The sequence below is a fragment of the Callospermophilus lateralis genome, chromosome 5, assembly GCF_048772815.1.
Source record: "Callospermophilus lateralis isolate mCalLat2 chromosome 5, mCalLat2.hap1, whole genome shotgun sequence".
Classification (NCBI taxonomy): Eukaryota; Metazoa; Chordata; class Mammalia; order Rodentia; family Sciuridae; genus Callospermophilus; species Callospermophilus lateralis.
Window position 1 is genome coordinate 61,722,302 of NC_135309.1, and position 15,324 is coordinate 61,737,625.

The window sequence follows — 15,324 nt, forward strand, 5'->3', positions numbered from 1 at the left end:
TACTAACTAATTATCAATATGGCATAAGTATGGATAATGTAACCATATTGCCTTTGAAAAGTGGAATTATTGGTCTGGGGATGTGGCTCAAGCGGTAGTGCGCTCGCCTGGCATGCGTGCGACCTGGGTTCGATCCTCAGCACCACAAAGAAAGATGTGTCTGCCGAAAACTAAAAAATAAATATTAAAAAATTCTCTCTCTCTCTTAAATAAAAAATGGAATTATTAAATTTACTTTTCTTTGGCTTAGTCTTTATACTATTTCCTTTCATCATTTTAATTCCTTGGGTAGACTACATTGACATGTATTATTTATGTGAATTTTTTCAGGGAGTTTCCTACTTTAACATGACTTCATTGTGTTCTTATATTAAAAGATAACATAGGAGGGAGAGAAACCAGAAGTTGAGAGTTAGAAGCCTTGGGTTCAAGGTCCTGTCTCAGTCTTATCCAGATAGGTAATCTTGGGCATTTCTCTCATATTTTTAAATTTTATTTTCCATATTTACAACAACAACAACAACAACAACAACAAACAAACAAACAAAACAATACTGCTAATCACCTCACAAGGATGTAGAGCTAAATGCCACAACCCCAATTCTTAAGAGGTGAACTGTAAATTATTTTAGACAAAATGGTAAATCAGCCATTGTACTGTAGAGTGATAAACATAAGGTACCTGAAAATGGGGTGCAGAACATCAGACATAAAGTAAACCTTCTTAAGACTTGATGGAGAAAAGGAAGTGGAATGTGTAGGTTAAGATGATGGACCTACTTTATATACTAACAGAGGTATGAAAATTGTGTTCTATATGTGTAATAAAAATTATAATGCATTCCACTGTCATGTATGTAAAGAATAAAAATAAGTTAAAAAAAAAAAAAGATGATGGACTTTGGGTCAGGCTGCCTGTGTTCACCTCCTTGTGCTATCACTTTCCGTAGGGTCTTGGTAAACTTTCTCTCTCAAAAGTTCCATTTGTAATGTACAGAACGGGCAAGTGATACCTGAACCTCAGTGCTATGCTTAAAATTAAATGAGATTATGTGTGAAAATGAAAAACATATATAATGTTTTTAGCATATGTTATTAAACATTAATGGAATAAGAGCATTTTAAGCAGAAGAAAAAAACATGCAAAAATATAAGGGCATGAGATAGCATCAGCCGGGAGAGCTGAAGCCATGTGTCTGCAATAGATAAGACACAGTCCTAGAAAAGTAGCCACTGGAAAATGAAGAGTCTTATATGCTATATAAATGATATTATCGATATCTATTCCTTAACATTTTATTATTCACTTAGAATGAATCTAGGACTCAGAATGTAACAGAAAGATTTATGGAGTTGAAAATCAAGGTTTGAGCAGGACAGAGATCATCTCTATTTTTAGAGCTGACTTAATCAGGCCACTACTGAAATAGTTTCCGAACACCATCCATAACTGCTGTGGAGGTTATTGTGAGTGTGTGGAGGGCATTGTGGAGTGCACACATGGAGCATCATCCATCAGTACATAATTTTAAATTTCTATTCCATTTGGAAGTGTATGGTATCAACTGTGTATTGTTTTGTTTTGGTACCAGGGTTTGGACCGATAGGTGCTGAACCACTGAGCAACATCTCCAACCTTTTTCATTTTTTTTAAAATTTTGAGTCACGGTCTCACTAAGTTGATCAGGGTCTCCTTTAGTTGCCAAGGCTGACTTTGAACTTGTAATCCCCCTTCCTCAGTCTCCTGAGCTGCTGGGATTATAAGTATGCACCACCGTATGCGGGCTCAACTGTGTTATTTTTTACATGCATAGAAACATGCATGTTTTTATACATGGGTAGAAAATGATCTAAATTTTTAGGAAATAAAGAGTGAATTAAGCAGAATTGCAGCCAATTAAAACATCAAAGGAAGCAATATATTAAAATGATTGATTTAGTTTTCATGATTTTCACACACAATGGCTAACTTGTATGATGGAGACTCCCATGAATTTGAGATTCTTAAGAAAGCTAGCATCTTCAAGAGAGTCCATTTAAAAGTAATATGCAAATAAGGACACAGGAAGCTGACTGATTAGGGCCAAGACAGGTGTCACTAGCTGGGACAAATAAAGGAAACATATTTTTCTACCCATTTTTACAGAATCTTTCTACCACTCTTGATTAAACAGCCTCTCTTTTTATAAACCCTCCCTGTTTCTTATTTTAGTTCTCCTTTCATTTATCTTACATCCCCATCTGCTTTATGGGCATGTCTTCATCCATGTGTATGGTCCCTACAGAGGCTCTTCTCAGGACTCCTTCCCCCTTCTCCTTTTTCACATTGTTTTACTCAAATTTTTATCCCCCCTCCTCCCCCCCCCGTGATGACTAAAAGACCAGACCACAAAAATTGTAGAGGAGGAAAAGTTTATTTAGGAGCTCACAGTTTCAGAGGTCTTAGTCTATAGAAGACCAGCTCCATTCCTTGGGACTCAAGATGAGTCAGAACATCATGGCAGAAGAGTGTGGAGGAAAGAAGTGACTCATGTAACGATCAGAAAGCAGAGGGAGAGATCCCACTGGTCAGATACAAAACATGTACTCCAAAAGGCATTCCCCCCAATGACCTGCCTCCTCCAACCACACACTCTGCCCACCTTCAGTTAGCACTCAGTTAATCCCTTCAGGGAATTAATTCACTAATTGGGTTAAGATTCTCATAATAATCTGATCATTTTTCTTCTACATCTTCTTGAATTGTCTCACACATGTGCTTTTGGGAGACACCTCACTTCCAAATCATAACATACTACTTCCTTACAGTGATATATCTCAAATCTCTGAGTTCAACTTCACATTCATTGATCCTAAACTCTGTCTCCATTTCACTCCTTTCCTGACTTCCAGGTATATAGTAACTTCTGCAAAGATGTCTGAAATTGAACCCATCTAAATAAGTGCTTATTTTCACAATCTGAAAGTTCTTTGTACATTATTTACAGAACGTTTAATGATCCTAATGTTTCCATACCTTTTGAGGTCCTGTGGATATTAAGTTACTTTTATCAGTAGTTATATGCTGTCTTCTTTTTCTAGTTGAATTGATTTTTTTTTCAGACTAGGAAACATGTGAGAGTAATTAAATAAATAACTTGGTAATTTCTAACTTTTTTTAAGTAGAAGAGACAAAATATTATTTCATTAACTTTTTTTCATTATTTTTATTGGTTGATAATAGTTATACATAACATTACTATTTATTATGACATAACTATAAATGCATAGAATGTAATTTGCTTCAATTCAGTCCCCAGTACTTACCCTTATCCTTCCCTTCCTCCCACCCTGATTCCCTTTTCTCGACTCAACTGATCTATTTATTTACATTTTAAAATATTAAGTTTCTGTTACCAAGCACTATTTTAGATTGTGGAGAGAAGTCATGCAAGATAGAGAGATTGAAAATGCCAGCTTAAGTAGGATCTTTTCCAGGTTCCATTCATCTATCGTGGATAAGTAAAAAGTCTTCTTTGATAAAGAAAAAGTTAAAAACACTTCTGGAATAACTGTGCTGTAGGCAAAAAGAACAGCTAACACAAAAATCCTTGAAAGGGAGAGTACCAATATCAATGGCAACATGTGGAGAGGTCTTGGGAACTAGGTGGTTGGTCTGTTCTTGAATTTATTCAGCGACAAATTAGTACTTGAAGGTCTACTGTTTTAAGATAAGTTGGAATTTTTGACTTAACATAGATAGTTTATTAAAAATTAACTCACAAATATTTGTCAACATTCAAGCTACAGGGCAGGGGATATGACTCTATGATAGAACATTTGCCTGGCATACATGAGTCCCTGGGTCCAATCCCCAGCACCCTTCAATACACACACACACACACATGCACAATTACCATTCAAGCTACAATATCTAGAACACATGAAATTACTTTGATGGCTACATATGGACTGTGAGAGGCATTTTTTTAAAAAATACACAGGGATAGTTCTTATAATCTGACAGGGATTAAGGAGTGAAAACACTCTGTCTTTCCCTTTGTAGGGCTCCAATTGTGCTAATAAGGACAACCCAGCGAATAGTTAGAAGCATGACTTGAGGGGAATCTGATGTGAACTGCAGGGAAGTGGCAGCCATCTCTTAGTTATGGTATAGGCGTGGCTCTTATAAAACAAGCAAATATAGTGGTTCAAATATAGAATTTTTTCCTTGAATATGTTACAGTTTATAAGTATTCAGGTGGGACAGGGAAGGCTGGCCAGTCTGATCAGTGACAACATCCAGTTGTCTAGATTCTTCCTATCTTATTTTCGCTATCCTCTGAAAGTGTTATCTTCTGCAGTATACACCTTATTTCACAGCACTTTGTCTAATTTCTTTCATTTTTTAAATTTTTAAAATTTTAATTTGTTATATATGACAATAGAATGAATTTCAACTTATATTACACATATAGAACACAATTTTTCATATCTCTGGTTTTACACAAAGTAATGATAACCATCATTCCACCATCTTTCCTACCCCTAAGCCCCCTCCCTTCCACTCCCTTCCCTTTTCCCCTTTACCCTACCTAGAGTTCATTTAATCCTCCCATCCCACCCCCCTGCAGCATATTATAGATGAGCATCCTTAAATCAATGATATCATTTGGCATTTGTTTTTTCGGAATTGGCAAATTTCACTTAGTATTCTGTTCTCCAGCTCCATCCATTTACCTGCAAATGCCATGATTTTAATTCTCTTGTAATACTGAGTAATATTAAATTGTGTATACATGCCACATTTTCTTTATCCATTCATCTACTGAAAGGCATCTAGGTTGGATCTATAGTTTAACTATTTGAATTGTGCTGCTATAAACATTGATGTGGCTGTGTCCCTGTAGTATGCTGTTTTTAAGTCCTTTGGGTATACACCAAGGAGTGGGATAGCTGGGTCAAATGGTGGTTCCATTCCAAGTTTTCCAGGGATTCTCCATACTGCTTTCCATATTGGCTGAAGCAATTTGTAGTCCCACAAGCAGTGCATGAGTGTGCCTTTTTCCCCACATCCTCACCAACACTTATTGTTGTTTGTATTCTCAATAGCTGCCATTCTGACTGGAGTGAGATGAAATCTTAGAGTAGTTTTGATTTGCATTTCTCTAATTGCTAGAGATGTAGAACATTTTTTTCCCCATATATTTGTTGATTGATTGCATATCATCTTTTGAGAAGTGTCTGTTCAGGTCCTTGGACCATTTATAGATTGGGTTATTTGTTTTTTTTTGGTGCATAGATTTTTGAGTTCTTTATATACCCTAGAGACTAGTCTATCTGATGTGTGAGGGGTAAAGATTTGCTCCCAAGATGTAGGCTCTCTATTCACCTCATTGATTGTTTCTTTTGCTGAGAAGAAACTTTTTAGTTTGAATCCATCCCATTTATTGATTCTTGATATTAGTTCTTATGTAGTTTCACTGGTTTCATTCCTAGGTCCTTGATTCACTTTGAGTTGAATTTTGTGCATGGTTAGATATAGGTGTTTAATTTCATTTTGTTGCATACGAATTTCCAGTTTTCCCAGCTCCATTTGTTGAAAAGGCTATCTTTTCTCCAATGCATGTTTTTGGCACCTTTGTCTAATTTAAAATGACTTAATTATGTGGGTTAGTCTCTGTGTTCTCTATTCTGTACCATTGGTCTACAAGTCTATTTTGGGGCAAATATCATGCTATGTTTGTTACTATTGTTCTGCAGTATAGTTTAAGGCCTGATAGTGTGATGCCACCTGCTTCACTCTTCTTGCTAAGGATTGCTTTAGTTATTCTGGGTCTTTTATTTTTCCAGATGAATTTTATGACTGTTTTTTATATTTCTATGAGGAATGTCATTGGGATTTTGATTTCAATTGCATTAAATATGTATAGTGCTTTTGGTAGTATGGTAGTGTTAATTCTACCTACCCAAGAACAAAGTAGATCTTTCCACCTTCTAAAGTCTTCTTTTTTTCTTTTTTATTAATTTATTTTAATTAGGTATATATGATAGCAGAATGAATTTTGATTCATTGTACACAATTGCAGCACAACTTTTCATTTCTCTGGTTGTACATGATGTAGCGTTGCACCATATGTGTATTTATACATGTGTTTAGAGTAATGATGTTCATCTCATTCTACCATCTTTCCTGCCCCCACCCTCCTTTCCACCCCTACCTCTTCTTTGCCCAAAGTTCCTCCATTTTTTCCATGCGCCACCCCCCCCATTATGGATCAGCAGCCACTTATTGGAGAAAACATTTGGCATTTGGTTTTGGGGGATCGGCTTACTTGGCTTAGCATGATATTCTCCAACTCCATCAATTTACCTGTAAATGCTATAATTTTATTCTTTTAATGCTGAGTAATATTCCATTATCTATATATACCACAGTTTCTTTATCTATTCATCTATTGAAGGGCATCTAGGTTGGTTCCTCAGTTTGGCTATTGTGAATTCAGCTTCTATAAACATTGATGTGGCTGTGTTACCTTGGTATGCTGATATTAAGTTTTTTTTTGTACAGATGGAGGAGTGGGATAGCTGGGTCAAACAGTGGTTCTAATGTCTTCTTTGATTTTTTTCTTTAGCATTGTGTAGTTTTCATTGTAGAGGTCTTTCACCTATTAGTTAATTCCCAAGTATTTTATTTTTATTTAAAAAATATCTTTATTTATTTATTTATTTTTATTTTTATGTGGGGCTAAGGATCAAACCCAGGGCCTCACACGTGCTAGTCGAGTGCTCTACCGCTGAGCCACAACCCCAGCCCCAAGTATTTTTTTTTTTTTTTTTGATGCTATTGTAAATGAGGTAGTTTTCCTCATTTCCCTTTCAGAGGATTTGTCACTGAATGCCTTTGATTTATGGGTGTTGATTTTGTATCCTGCTATTTTGCTGAATTCATTTACTAGTTTCTGGTGGAACTTTTAGGGTCTTCTAGGTATAGAATCATATCGTCGGCAAATAGGGCTAATTTGAGTTCTTCTTTACCCATCCATATCCCTTTAATTTCTTTCATCTGCCTAATTGTTCTGGCCAGTGTTTCAAGAACTATGTTAAATAGAAGTGGTGAAAGAGGGCATCCCTGCCTTGTTACAGTTTTTAGAAGGAATGCTTTCAGTTTTTCTCCATTTAGAATGATGTTGACCTGGGACTTAGCATAGATAGCTTTTATGATGTTGAGATATGTTACTGTTGTCCCTAATTTGTCTAGTGTTTTGAACATGAAGGGGTGCTATATTTTTTCAAATACTTTTTCTGTATCTATTGAGATGATCATATGGTTTTTATCTTTAAGTCTATTGATGTGATGAATTATATTTATTGATTTCCATATGTTGAACCAAACTTTAATCCCTGGAATGAACACCACTTGATCATGGTGCACAATCTTTTTGATATATTTTTGTATTTGATTTTACAGAATTTTATTGTGAATTTTTGCATCTATGTTACTAGTTATATTGGTCTGAAGTTTTCTTTGTTTGATGTGTCTTTGCCTGGTTTTGTAATCGGGGTGATATTGGCCTCACCAAGTGAGTGTGGAAGTGCTGCCTCTTTTTCTATTTCCAGAAATAAATTTAGGAGTACTGAGTATTGGTATTAGTTCTTCTTTAAAGGTCTTGTAGAACTAGGCTGTGTATCCATTCGGTCCAGGGCTTTTCTTGGTTGGTAGGCTTCTGAAGGTGTCTTCTATTTCATCCTGTGAAATTGATCTGTTTAAATTGTGTATATCATCCTGATTCAATTTGGGCAAATCATATGACTCTACAAATTTATCAATACCTTTGATATTTTCTATTTTATTGGAGTTCAAGTTTTCAAAAAATAATTTCTAATTATCTTCTGTATTTCTAGAACAAGACAGGGATGCCCTCTTTTACTACTTCTGTATTTCTGAGATATGTTTTGTCTGTTGTGATATTTTCTTTTTATCTTATATGTTAATAATTTGAGTTTTCTCTCTCCTTCTTTTTGTTAGCATGGCTAAGGTTCTGTCGATTTTATTTATTTTTTAAAGATCAACTTTTTGTTTTGTCAATTGTTTCTATTGTTTCAATTTCATTGATTTTAGCTCTGATTTGAATTATTTCCTGTCTTCTACTGCTTTTGGTATAGATTTGTCTTCTTTTTCTAGGGCTTTGAGATGTAATGGTAAGTCATTTATTTGTTGACTTTTTCTTCTTTTAAGGAATGAACTCCATGCAATGAACTGTCCTCTTAGAACTGCCTTCACAGTGTCCCAGAGATTTCTGTGTGACTATCTGTGTTCTCATCCACCTCTAAAATTTTTATCATCTCCTCCTTGATGTCTTCTGCCACCCATTGTTCATTCAGTAGCATATTTAGTCTCCAGGTGTTGGAGTAGCTTTTATTTCTTATTTTATCATTGATTTCTAATTTCATTCCATTATTATCTGATAGAATGCAGGGTAGTATCTATACTTTTTGATATTTGCTAAGATTTGCTTTGTGGCATAGTATATGATCTATTTTAGAGAAGGATTCATATGCTTCTATGAAGAAAGAGTATTCACTCCTTGATGGATGAAATATTCTATATATGTCTGTTAAGTCTAAGTAATTGTTTGCTTTATTGATTTTTATAGTTTCTTTGTTCAGCTTTTGTTTGAAAGATCTATCCAGTGGTGAAATAAGTATGTTAAAGTCACCCAAAATTATTGTGGTCTATATGACTTTCGAACTTGAGAAGAGTTTGTTTGATAAGCATAGATGCTCCATTGTTTGGGGCATATGTATTTATAATGGTTAAGCCTTGTTGGTATATGGTTCCCTTGAGCAGTATGTAGTGCTCTTCTTTATCTCTTTTGATTAACTTTAGCCTGAAGTCTACTTTATTTATATCAAATATCTTTATATCAAAGATGGAAACCTCTATTTGCTTCTGCAGCCTATGTGAGTGGTATGATTTTTTTCCAACCTTTCACCTTTAGTCTGTGGATATCTTTTCCTGTGAGATGAGTCTCTTGGAGGCAGCATATTGTTGGGTCTTTGTTTTTGATCCAATCTGCTGGTCTATGTCTTTTGATTGGTGAGTTTAGGCCATTAACATTCAGGGTTATTATTGACACATGATTTGTATTCCCAGCTTTTTTTTTTTTTTTTTGGTATTTAACTTGACATGGTTTCTCCTCTGATTAGTTTTTTCCTTTAGTATAATACTTCCTTCTGCTGATTCTTGTCATTGTTTTTCATTTTCTCTTTGTGGAATATTTTGCCAAGAATGTTCGTTCTGCTGTGCAAGCTTTCTAGTTGTAAATTCTTTTAACTTTTGTTTAACATGGAAGGTCTTTTTTTCATCATCAAATCTAAAGCTTACTTTTGCTGGATAAAATATTTTTGTTTACATTTATTTTCTTTCAGAGCTTGGTTTATGTTGTTCCATGATTTCCTGGCTTTGAGTGTCTTAGTTGAAAAAAATCTGCTGAGATACGAATTTGTCTCCCCTTAATTCCTTTCTCTTACGGCTTTTAAGATTCTATCCTTATTCTGAATGCTAGGCATTTTCATTATAATGTGCCTTGGTGTATATCAGTTGTAATTTTGTACTTTTGGTGTCATGTAAGCCTCTTGTATTTGGTTTTCCAATTTGTAATTTATGCTTGGGAAATTTTCTGATATTATCTCATTGAAGATTGTGCATTCCTTTTGTTTGAAAGCCTGTGCCTTCCTCTATCTCAATAATTCTTAAGTTTGGTCTTTTGATGCTGCCCCATAATTCTTGGATGTTCTGTTCATGGTTTCTAACCTTATTCACTGTGTGGTCAACTTTATTTTCCAGATTGTATACTTTGTCTTCCTTATCTGACATTCTTTCTTCCAAGTTACTTAGTCTGTTGGTTATACTTTCTATTGAGTTTTTTTATTTGGTTTAATTTTTTCTTCATTTCAAGGACTTCTGTCTGTTTTTTTTTTTCCAGAGTCTATGTCTTTCTTGAGGTAATCTTTTCTACCTATATTTGCTCTCTTATTTCTTTGTTGGAGTGATCATTTTTTGCCTGTATTTAATCATTTAGGTCATTCTCTAATTCACAGATTGTTTTAATTATGAACCTTCTGAACTCCTTCTCTGACACTTCATTGAGTTTGCTGTCCATGGATTCTGTTATTGTAGTATTCTGATTTGTTTGGGGCACTTTCCTCCCTTGTTTTTTCATGTTGTCTGTGTGTCTTCCTTTCTTGCAATGTGGATCTGAGATATTACTGTTTCTACCCTATATTCTTGTAGTGCCCAGGCTATTGGACTATATTGGCTATATTGTCTGTACATCACCTTGATATTGGGCTTCCAGACCCTGCTGGTGCCCCTCAATATATGCTACTGCAACTAAAGTTGATGGCAGCAATAGCCAAGGTTAACTCAAGATAACAGTGGAAATGCCCCACTCTGGATGCATTGTCTTACAAAGATGGAGCTGAAAGAGTGGGCCTTACACTGTCTTTGGGATGCCTTCTCTGAGATGCAGCTGCTTCTAGGCCCTCTCTGTTGTCAAAAGTTAGGGGCTACTGTGTGGGGAAGGCTATGGCTATGTCTACAGTGTCCCAAGATGGAAGTGGGTTATGCTTGGGCTCCCAGGTGGGAGGAGGGTGGCGAGCTTGGAACCACCATCAGCCTGAGTCCTGTGTATTTCAGTGTGGGTGGTCCTGTGCCAGAGCCTGAGCTCCAGCAAGTGTCTGCCAGTGGCGGGATGGACCTGGGCCTACTGTGAGCCTGGGTCCTGCACAGGTCCGTATCTAATTTCTTGACCATGGCATGAAGCAGAGAGAAAAAGTAAGGGACAAGGAGTTTTCTTTTTTTTTTTTAATGTTTTCATTAATGCATTATAGTTACACCTAATTGGGTTGATCATCACCCATGCATGGACTTTAATTTGTTCCATTCTAAGTGCCTTCTATTTTACTACCCTCCTCCTTCCTCTACTCTACCCATCTTTCTTCTATTTATTTACTTATTATTTTTTTTATCTATGATGCTTTATGGATACACACAGAAGTGGAATTCACTGTGGTGTTTTTGCACATGTACATAGCATAATTTTTTGGAGTAAATTCTGCATTTCTTCTCCTGTCCAATCTCTCCTTCCTCCCACTCAATCTTCTACTCCACTGATCCCTCTAGGCTTACCAGATCCAACCCCTGCTTTTTCTCCAAAGATTTTGTCCTACCTTTTGCATATGAGAGAAGACGTTCAAACCTTGACTTTCTTGCACATACCATTCTGCCCATATTCCATTCTTAAACATGCTACGTGATCACACCCCATTGAACCACAAGCTAAGAATTGCTTCTGGTAAGCTAGTCAACAGCCCCACGTAAAAGACAAAAGTGAGAAAGAATTTTCTTTTCCTAAAGGAAAGAATAAGCAATGAATATAAAGAGACAACCAATAATCTCTGCTTTACAACTTCTCTAAAATCTGAGAATAAAATGTGACAACATGTGCATAAATTGAAATTTCTCATATATATATGAATATATATATTTCTCATAATGCATTTATTAGGTGTTGATCCTGCCAAGATGAGTCTGTTCATAAACTTGTAGCAGTGTTGCCTATTAAATATTATTGTGAGTTTATATGGTTCTTTTGCCCACTCCTAGGCATTGGTATCTCCTATGGAAGATAACATGATATCTTCTCAGCTTTTGATGTTTCTATAAATAGAATCACACTACCTTCTGTGTTGTAAATTTCTTCCTTGCTCATCCCTATGAAGTTCATATGTATCTTCCACCTTGCAGCAATCGGTTTCTTTTCATTGTTAGGTAGTGGTTTATTATTTTTTGTTAAACAAATGGGCCAAAATTCAGTTATCCAACTATTTCTTATATTATAATATATAATTATAATAATAATTATTATAATTTGTATTGCCCTGAGGGCACCAGAGAAATATACCAATTACTCATTTAGTTAATTCTTGTGAGAAATGACTATTCAGGTCCTTCACTCATTTTTCAATTGAGTTATCTGCTATCCATATATAGTGGCTCTTCATTTCTGTATTCTGAAAATGCATTAAAATATTGCTCCTCATTGGTATGATTTTCATTCTGAAAGTGGCATGGTTTGATAAAGAGAAGTGCTTAATTTTTATGTAGTCAAACTTATTTTGTTTGTATTTTCTCCTTTGTGTCAAAAGGAATCTTTATCATTCAAAGGTATAACTTTGATGTGCTCCTGACAGAAAGTGAAGCCAAATTCTTGTTCATTTATAATGATTAAGAAGTTGTGATCACCTGCATGAAGTTAGAATGTGTGGAACTTTCACTTCCAGTACTTAATTTATGTAATATGTTCAATATTTGTGTCAAAAGAAAATTACAATATATTTTATTTACTGAGTTATTTTGATTATATGGAATTCTGTGATAGAAATTTTACTAATGTGATATTCTAAGCCATCTATTAATGACTCTATAGACAGTAGGTGGTATTATTATTCATTTCACAGATGAGGAAGTTGAGACTGACTGGGAGAAACTGGTTTCCTAAAATGGCAGAGCTAATAATTGTCAGTAGCCCATCCTACCTGATTTTAAGTTTATACCCCAAAGCCAATTACCCTTTGAGATTTCATCTGTTCAGGGAACATAATTGGTTCTGTCACTACTATGAAGATTAACATTATTAACTTAACTAAGATAGAGCTACATTTGAAAATTCATTTCTTTGTTGCAGATAAAGGAAGATCTAGGTCTAAAAAAATAGCAGAGAATGGAAGAGGGAAGCGGTATTCATACAAATTACCTCAAGAATACAACATAGAGACTGTAGTGGTTGCAGATCCAGCAATGGTTTCTTATCATGGAGCAGATGCAGCCAGGAGATTCATTCTAACCATCTTAAATATGGTAGGCAAACTTTAAAGTGCGCTTGGAATTTTTTCAAGAAAACTCTAAGGAAGAAATGTGTGAGTATTTATAATGAAGTTTTTTTTTTAAAAAATAACTCATTCCTGATCCTTTCTTTTATTGACATCAGTAAAAATATTGATTTGGTATCTTGGGTATACCAAAATGATTCATCTCCAAAGAGATGTCAAAATAATGATTCACATTTAATTTTAAAAAAACCTTTATTGTTAATTTTCATGTGGCAAAACTCCTTCTCTTTTATTCTTTTGTCTCTTTCTTTTTATGCCTTTATTTTCCTTCTCTCTTATAAAGGTCATTTGTTGATATCAGCAGAAATGTTACAATATTTGTTTACATGCATGACCCTACCAAAAGCTCTATAGGTTAATTAGGAGGTTGCAGAAAAATAGATGTTGGTATCTACTGAGCTTTTATATATGTATGTAAAATTAAATAGTTATAGTTGACAACTAAAACCTAAAATTTACTCGATAAAATGTTAGCCAGCTAAACTTACATAGCTAAATTTAGTTAACAATTCCTGGACTGAAGAAATCTACTTTATATCTAGGATTCTAGGGATGTATCCTACCAAATTAATCCTTTGACTTCACTGTAACTCTGTTGGGTAAACTTTCTTCAAGGAAAAACTAGCAGATGGTAAATAAAGAATAGTTCTTAGGGAGGATAAACAGAAATAAAGACCAAAGGCAAATGTCCATTTTTAATTCCAGTTACTATAGAAGGCAAGGTAAGAACCATTGATTCAGGGATAAGTTTACTGTTTTTACTGTTTTTACTACGTTTACTGTCACTTGACTGTTTTTCCAGTGGGCAGGGTTTTCACACTTCAGAGAATTCTGTCCATATTCTGCTGCATCCTGAGCACTCCAGGAGTGTGCTAATGATGTAGCCTAATGACGTCAGTCTCTTCTATGTAGTAATGTGGCTGAAAGCATGGCTTTGGTTTGCCAGTTATATATTTTCTAATATAAATTAAATAAATGCTAAGTTTATTTTTAAATCAAACCACCATTAAAAATCATCTTATTTTCCAGCATTTTAAAATAAGATTTCTCAAACAAACTGAGACTTACCCCATGTTTGGCCTTTAAGAAAAATCAAGATGTTTTTCAGTTTTACTTTAGGTTTTTAATTTTTATTTGTTTTTAGGTTTTTAACCTTTTCCAACACAAGAGTCTTGGTGTGCAGGTCAATCTTCGTGTGATAAAGCTTATTCTGCTCCATGAAACTCCAGTAAGAAAGTCTTGAGTTTTTATTCAATTAAGTGGGTAAGAAACTGTGTTCAGGAACTTTTAAGTAAAGGGAATGTTAGGGATATAGTTTTATTGACTTAAAATCCAGAAATATCCACTGAGTCACTTAAAGTATACATAAAACTGCCTTTTAGTGTTGCTTAATACCTCAATTTTTTTTTTCAAAAAATGGAATGTTTTTAGTTTCCAAGGATCCTGACAACAAACCTTAACTTTCCAAAATGTCACTTTAAAAAGCCATTTTAAATGACAGATTTTTTCTATTAGTTAAACATGTGCTTTAAAAGCATTTTCTTATCTATAGTTCGTTTAAATATACCATAGTCTGTGGCATCATTTTGGCATACTACCTAACAGACACTTCAGAAAAATGTTTTCTTAAATTGTATAAGAAATGAGTTATTTAAGTCTAAAAGTTCCACATCTTCTAATGTTCTGTTGTAACTCCTTTTTCAGAGAAGCATTAAGCAGATTTTATAATATTGTACCTTAACAAAGTTTTAAGATTTTTTCAGCTCAGGCTAAATTAATGCTAAATGTCTTCCAGGTTCTAATTAATGTTATGGTAGCAGTCTGCTTTAGTAATTCAGGAAGTTTCCTCAGTTTTTAGTTTAGTTTAGTTTTTTTTTTTTTTTTTTTTTTTTTTTTTTTTAGTATATCTAAGAAAAATCTGCCTTGAAGTAAAATATATTGTGTTACAGGCAGATCTGTATATTGGGCATCATGGAGAGAAAATGCTGGAGAGTTTTTGTAAATGGCAACATGAAGAATTTGGCAAGAAGAATGACATACATTTAGAGATGTCCACAAGCTGGGGGGAAGATTTGACTTCAGTGGATGCAGCTGTGCTTATAACAAGGTAAATTTCCAAAGTCAGCTCAATAGCATTCTTAATTCAGTAGCTATGCTGTTAATCCTTTAATCCCTTGAGAGAATGCTTTTATTCCAGGTTTTGTGTTCCAAAAATGTTTGGGCATATAATGATTTCAATCATCTGCCTCAGTTAGTAACAACTGACTTATGAATAGCCAAATATTGGATTGCATATTGAGGAAACATTTGGTTTGTTAATTTAAAAATAAATTCACCTAATTAATTTTTTTAACCAAAAGGAACTTTACCACTGAGCTATATCCCCAG

General features: G+C 34.6%; 1 protein-coding gene across 1 annotated transcript in view; it reads left to right on the top strand.

The window, feature by feature from the left end:
* The window catches only part of Adamts19 (ADAM metallopeptidase with thrombospondin type 1 motif 19), a 268,784-nt gene that overhangs the window by 45,186 nt on the left and 208,274 nt on the right, over positions 1 to 15,324 (top strand). Inside the window, exons 4-6 of the mRNA XM_076855917.2 lie at positions 12,732 to 12,904; positions 14,081 to 14,164; positions 14,886 to 15,043. Of these exons, the coding sequence (XP_076712032.2) occupies positions 12,732 to 12,904; positions 14,081 to 14,164; positions 14,886 to 15,043 (415 nt within the window). The remainder of the gene's footprint in view (positions 1 to 12,731; positions 12,905 to 14,080; positions 14,165 to 14,885; positions 15,044 to 15,324) is intronic.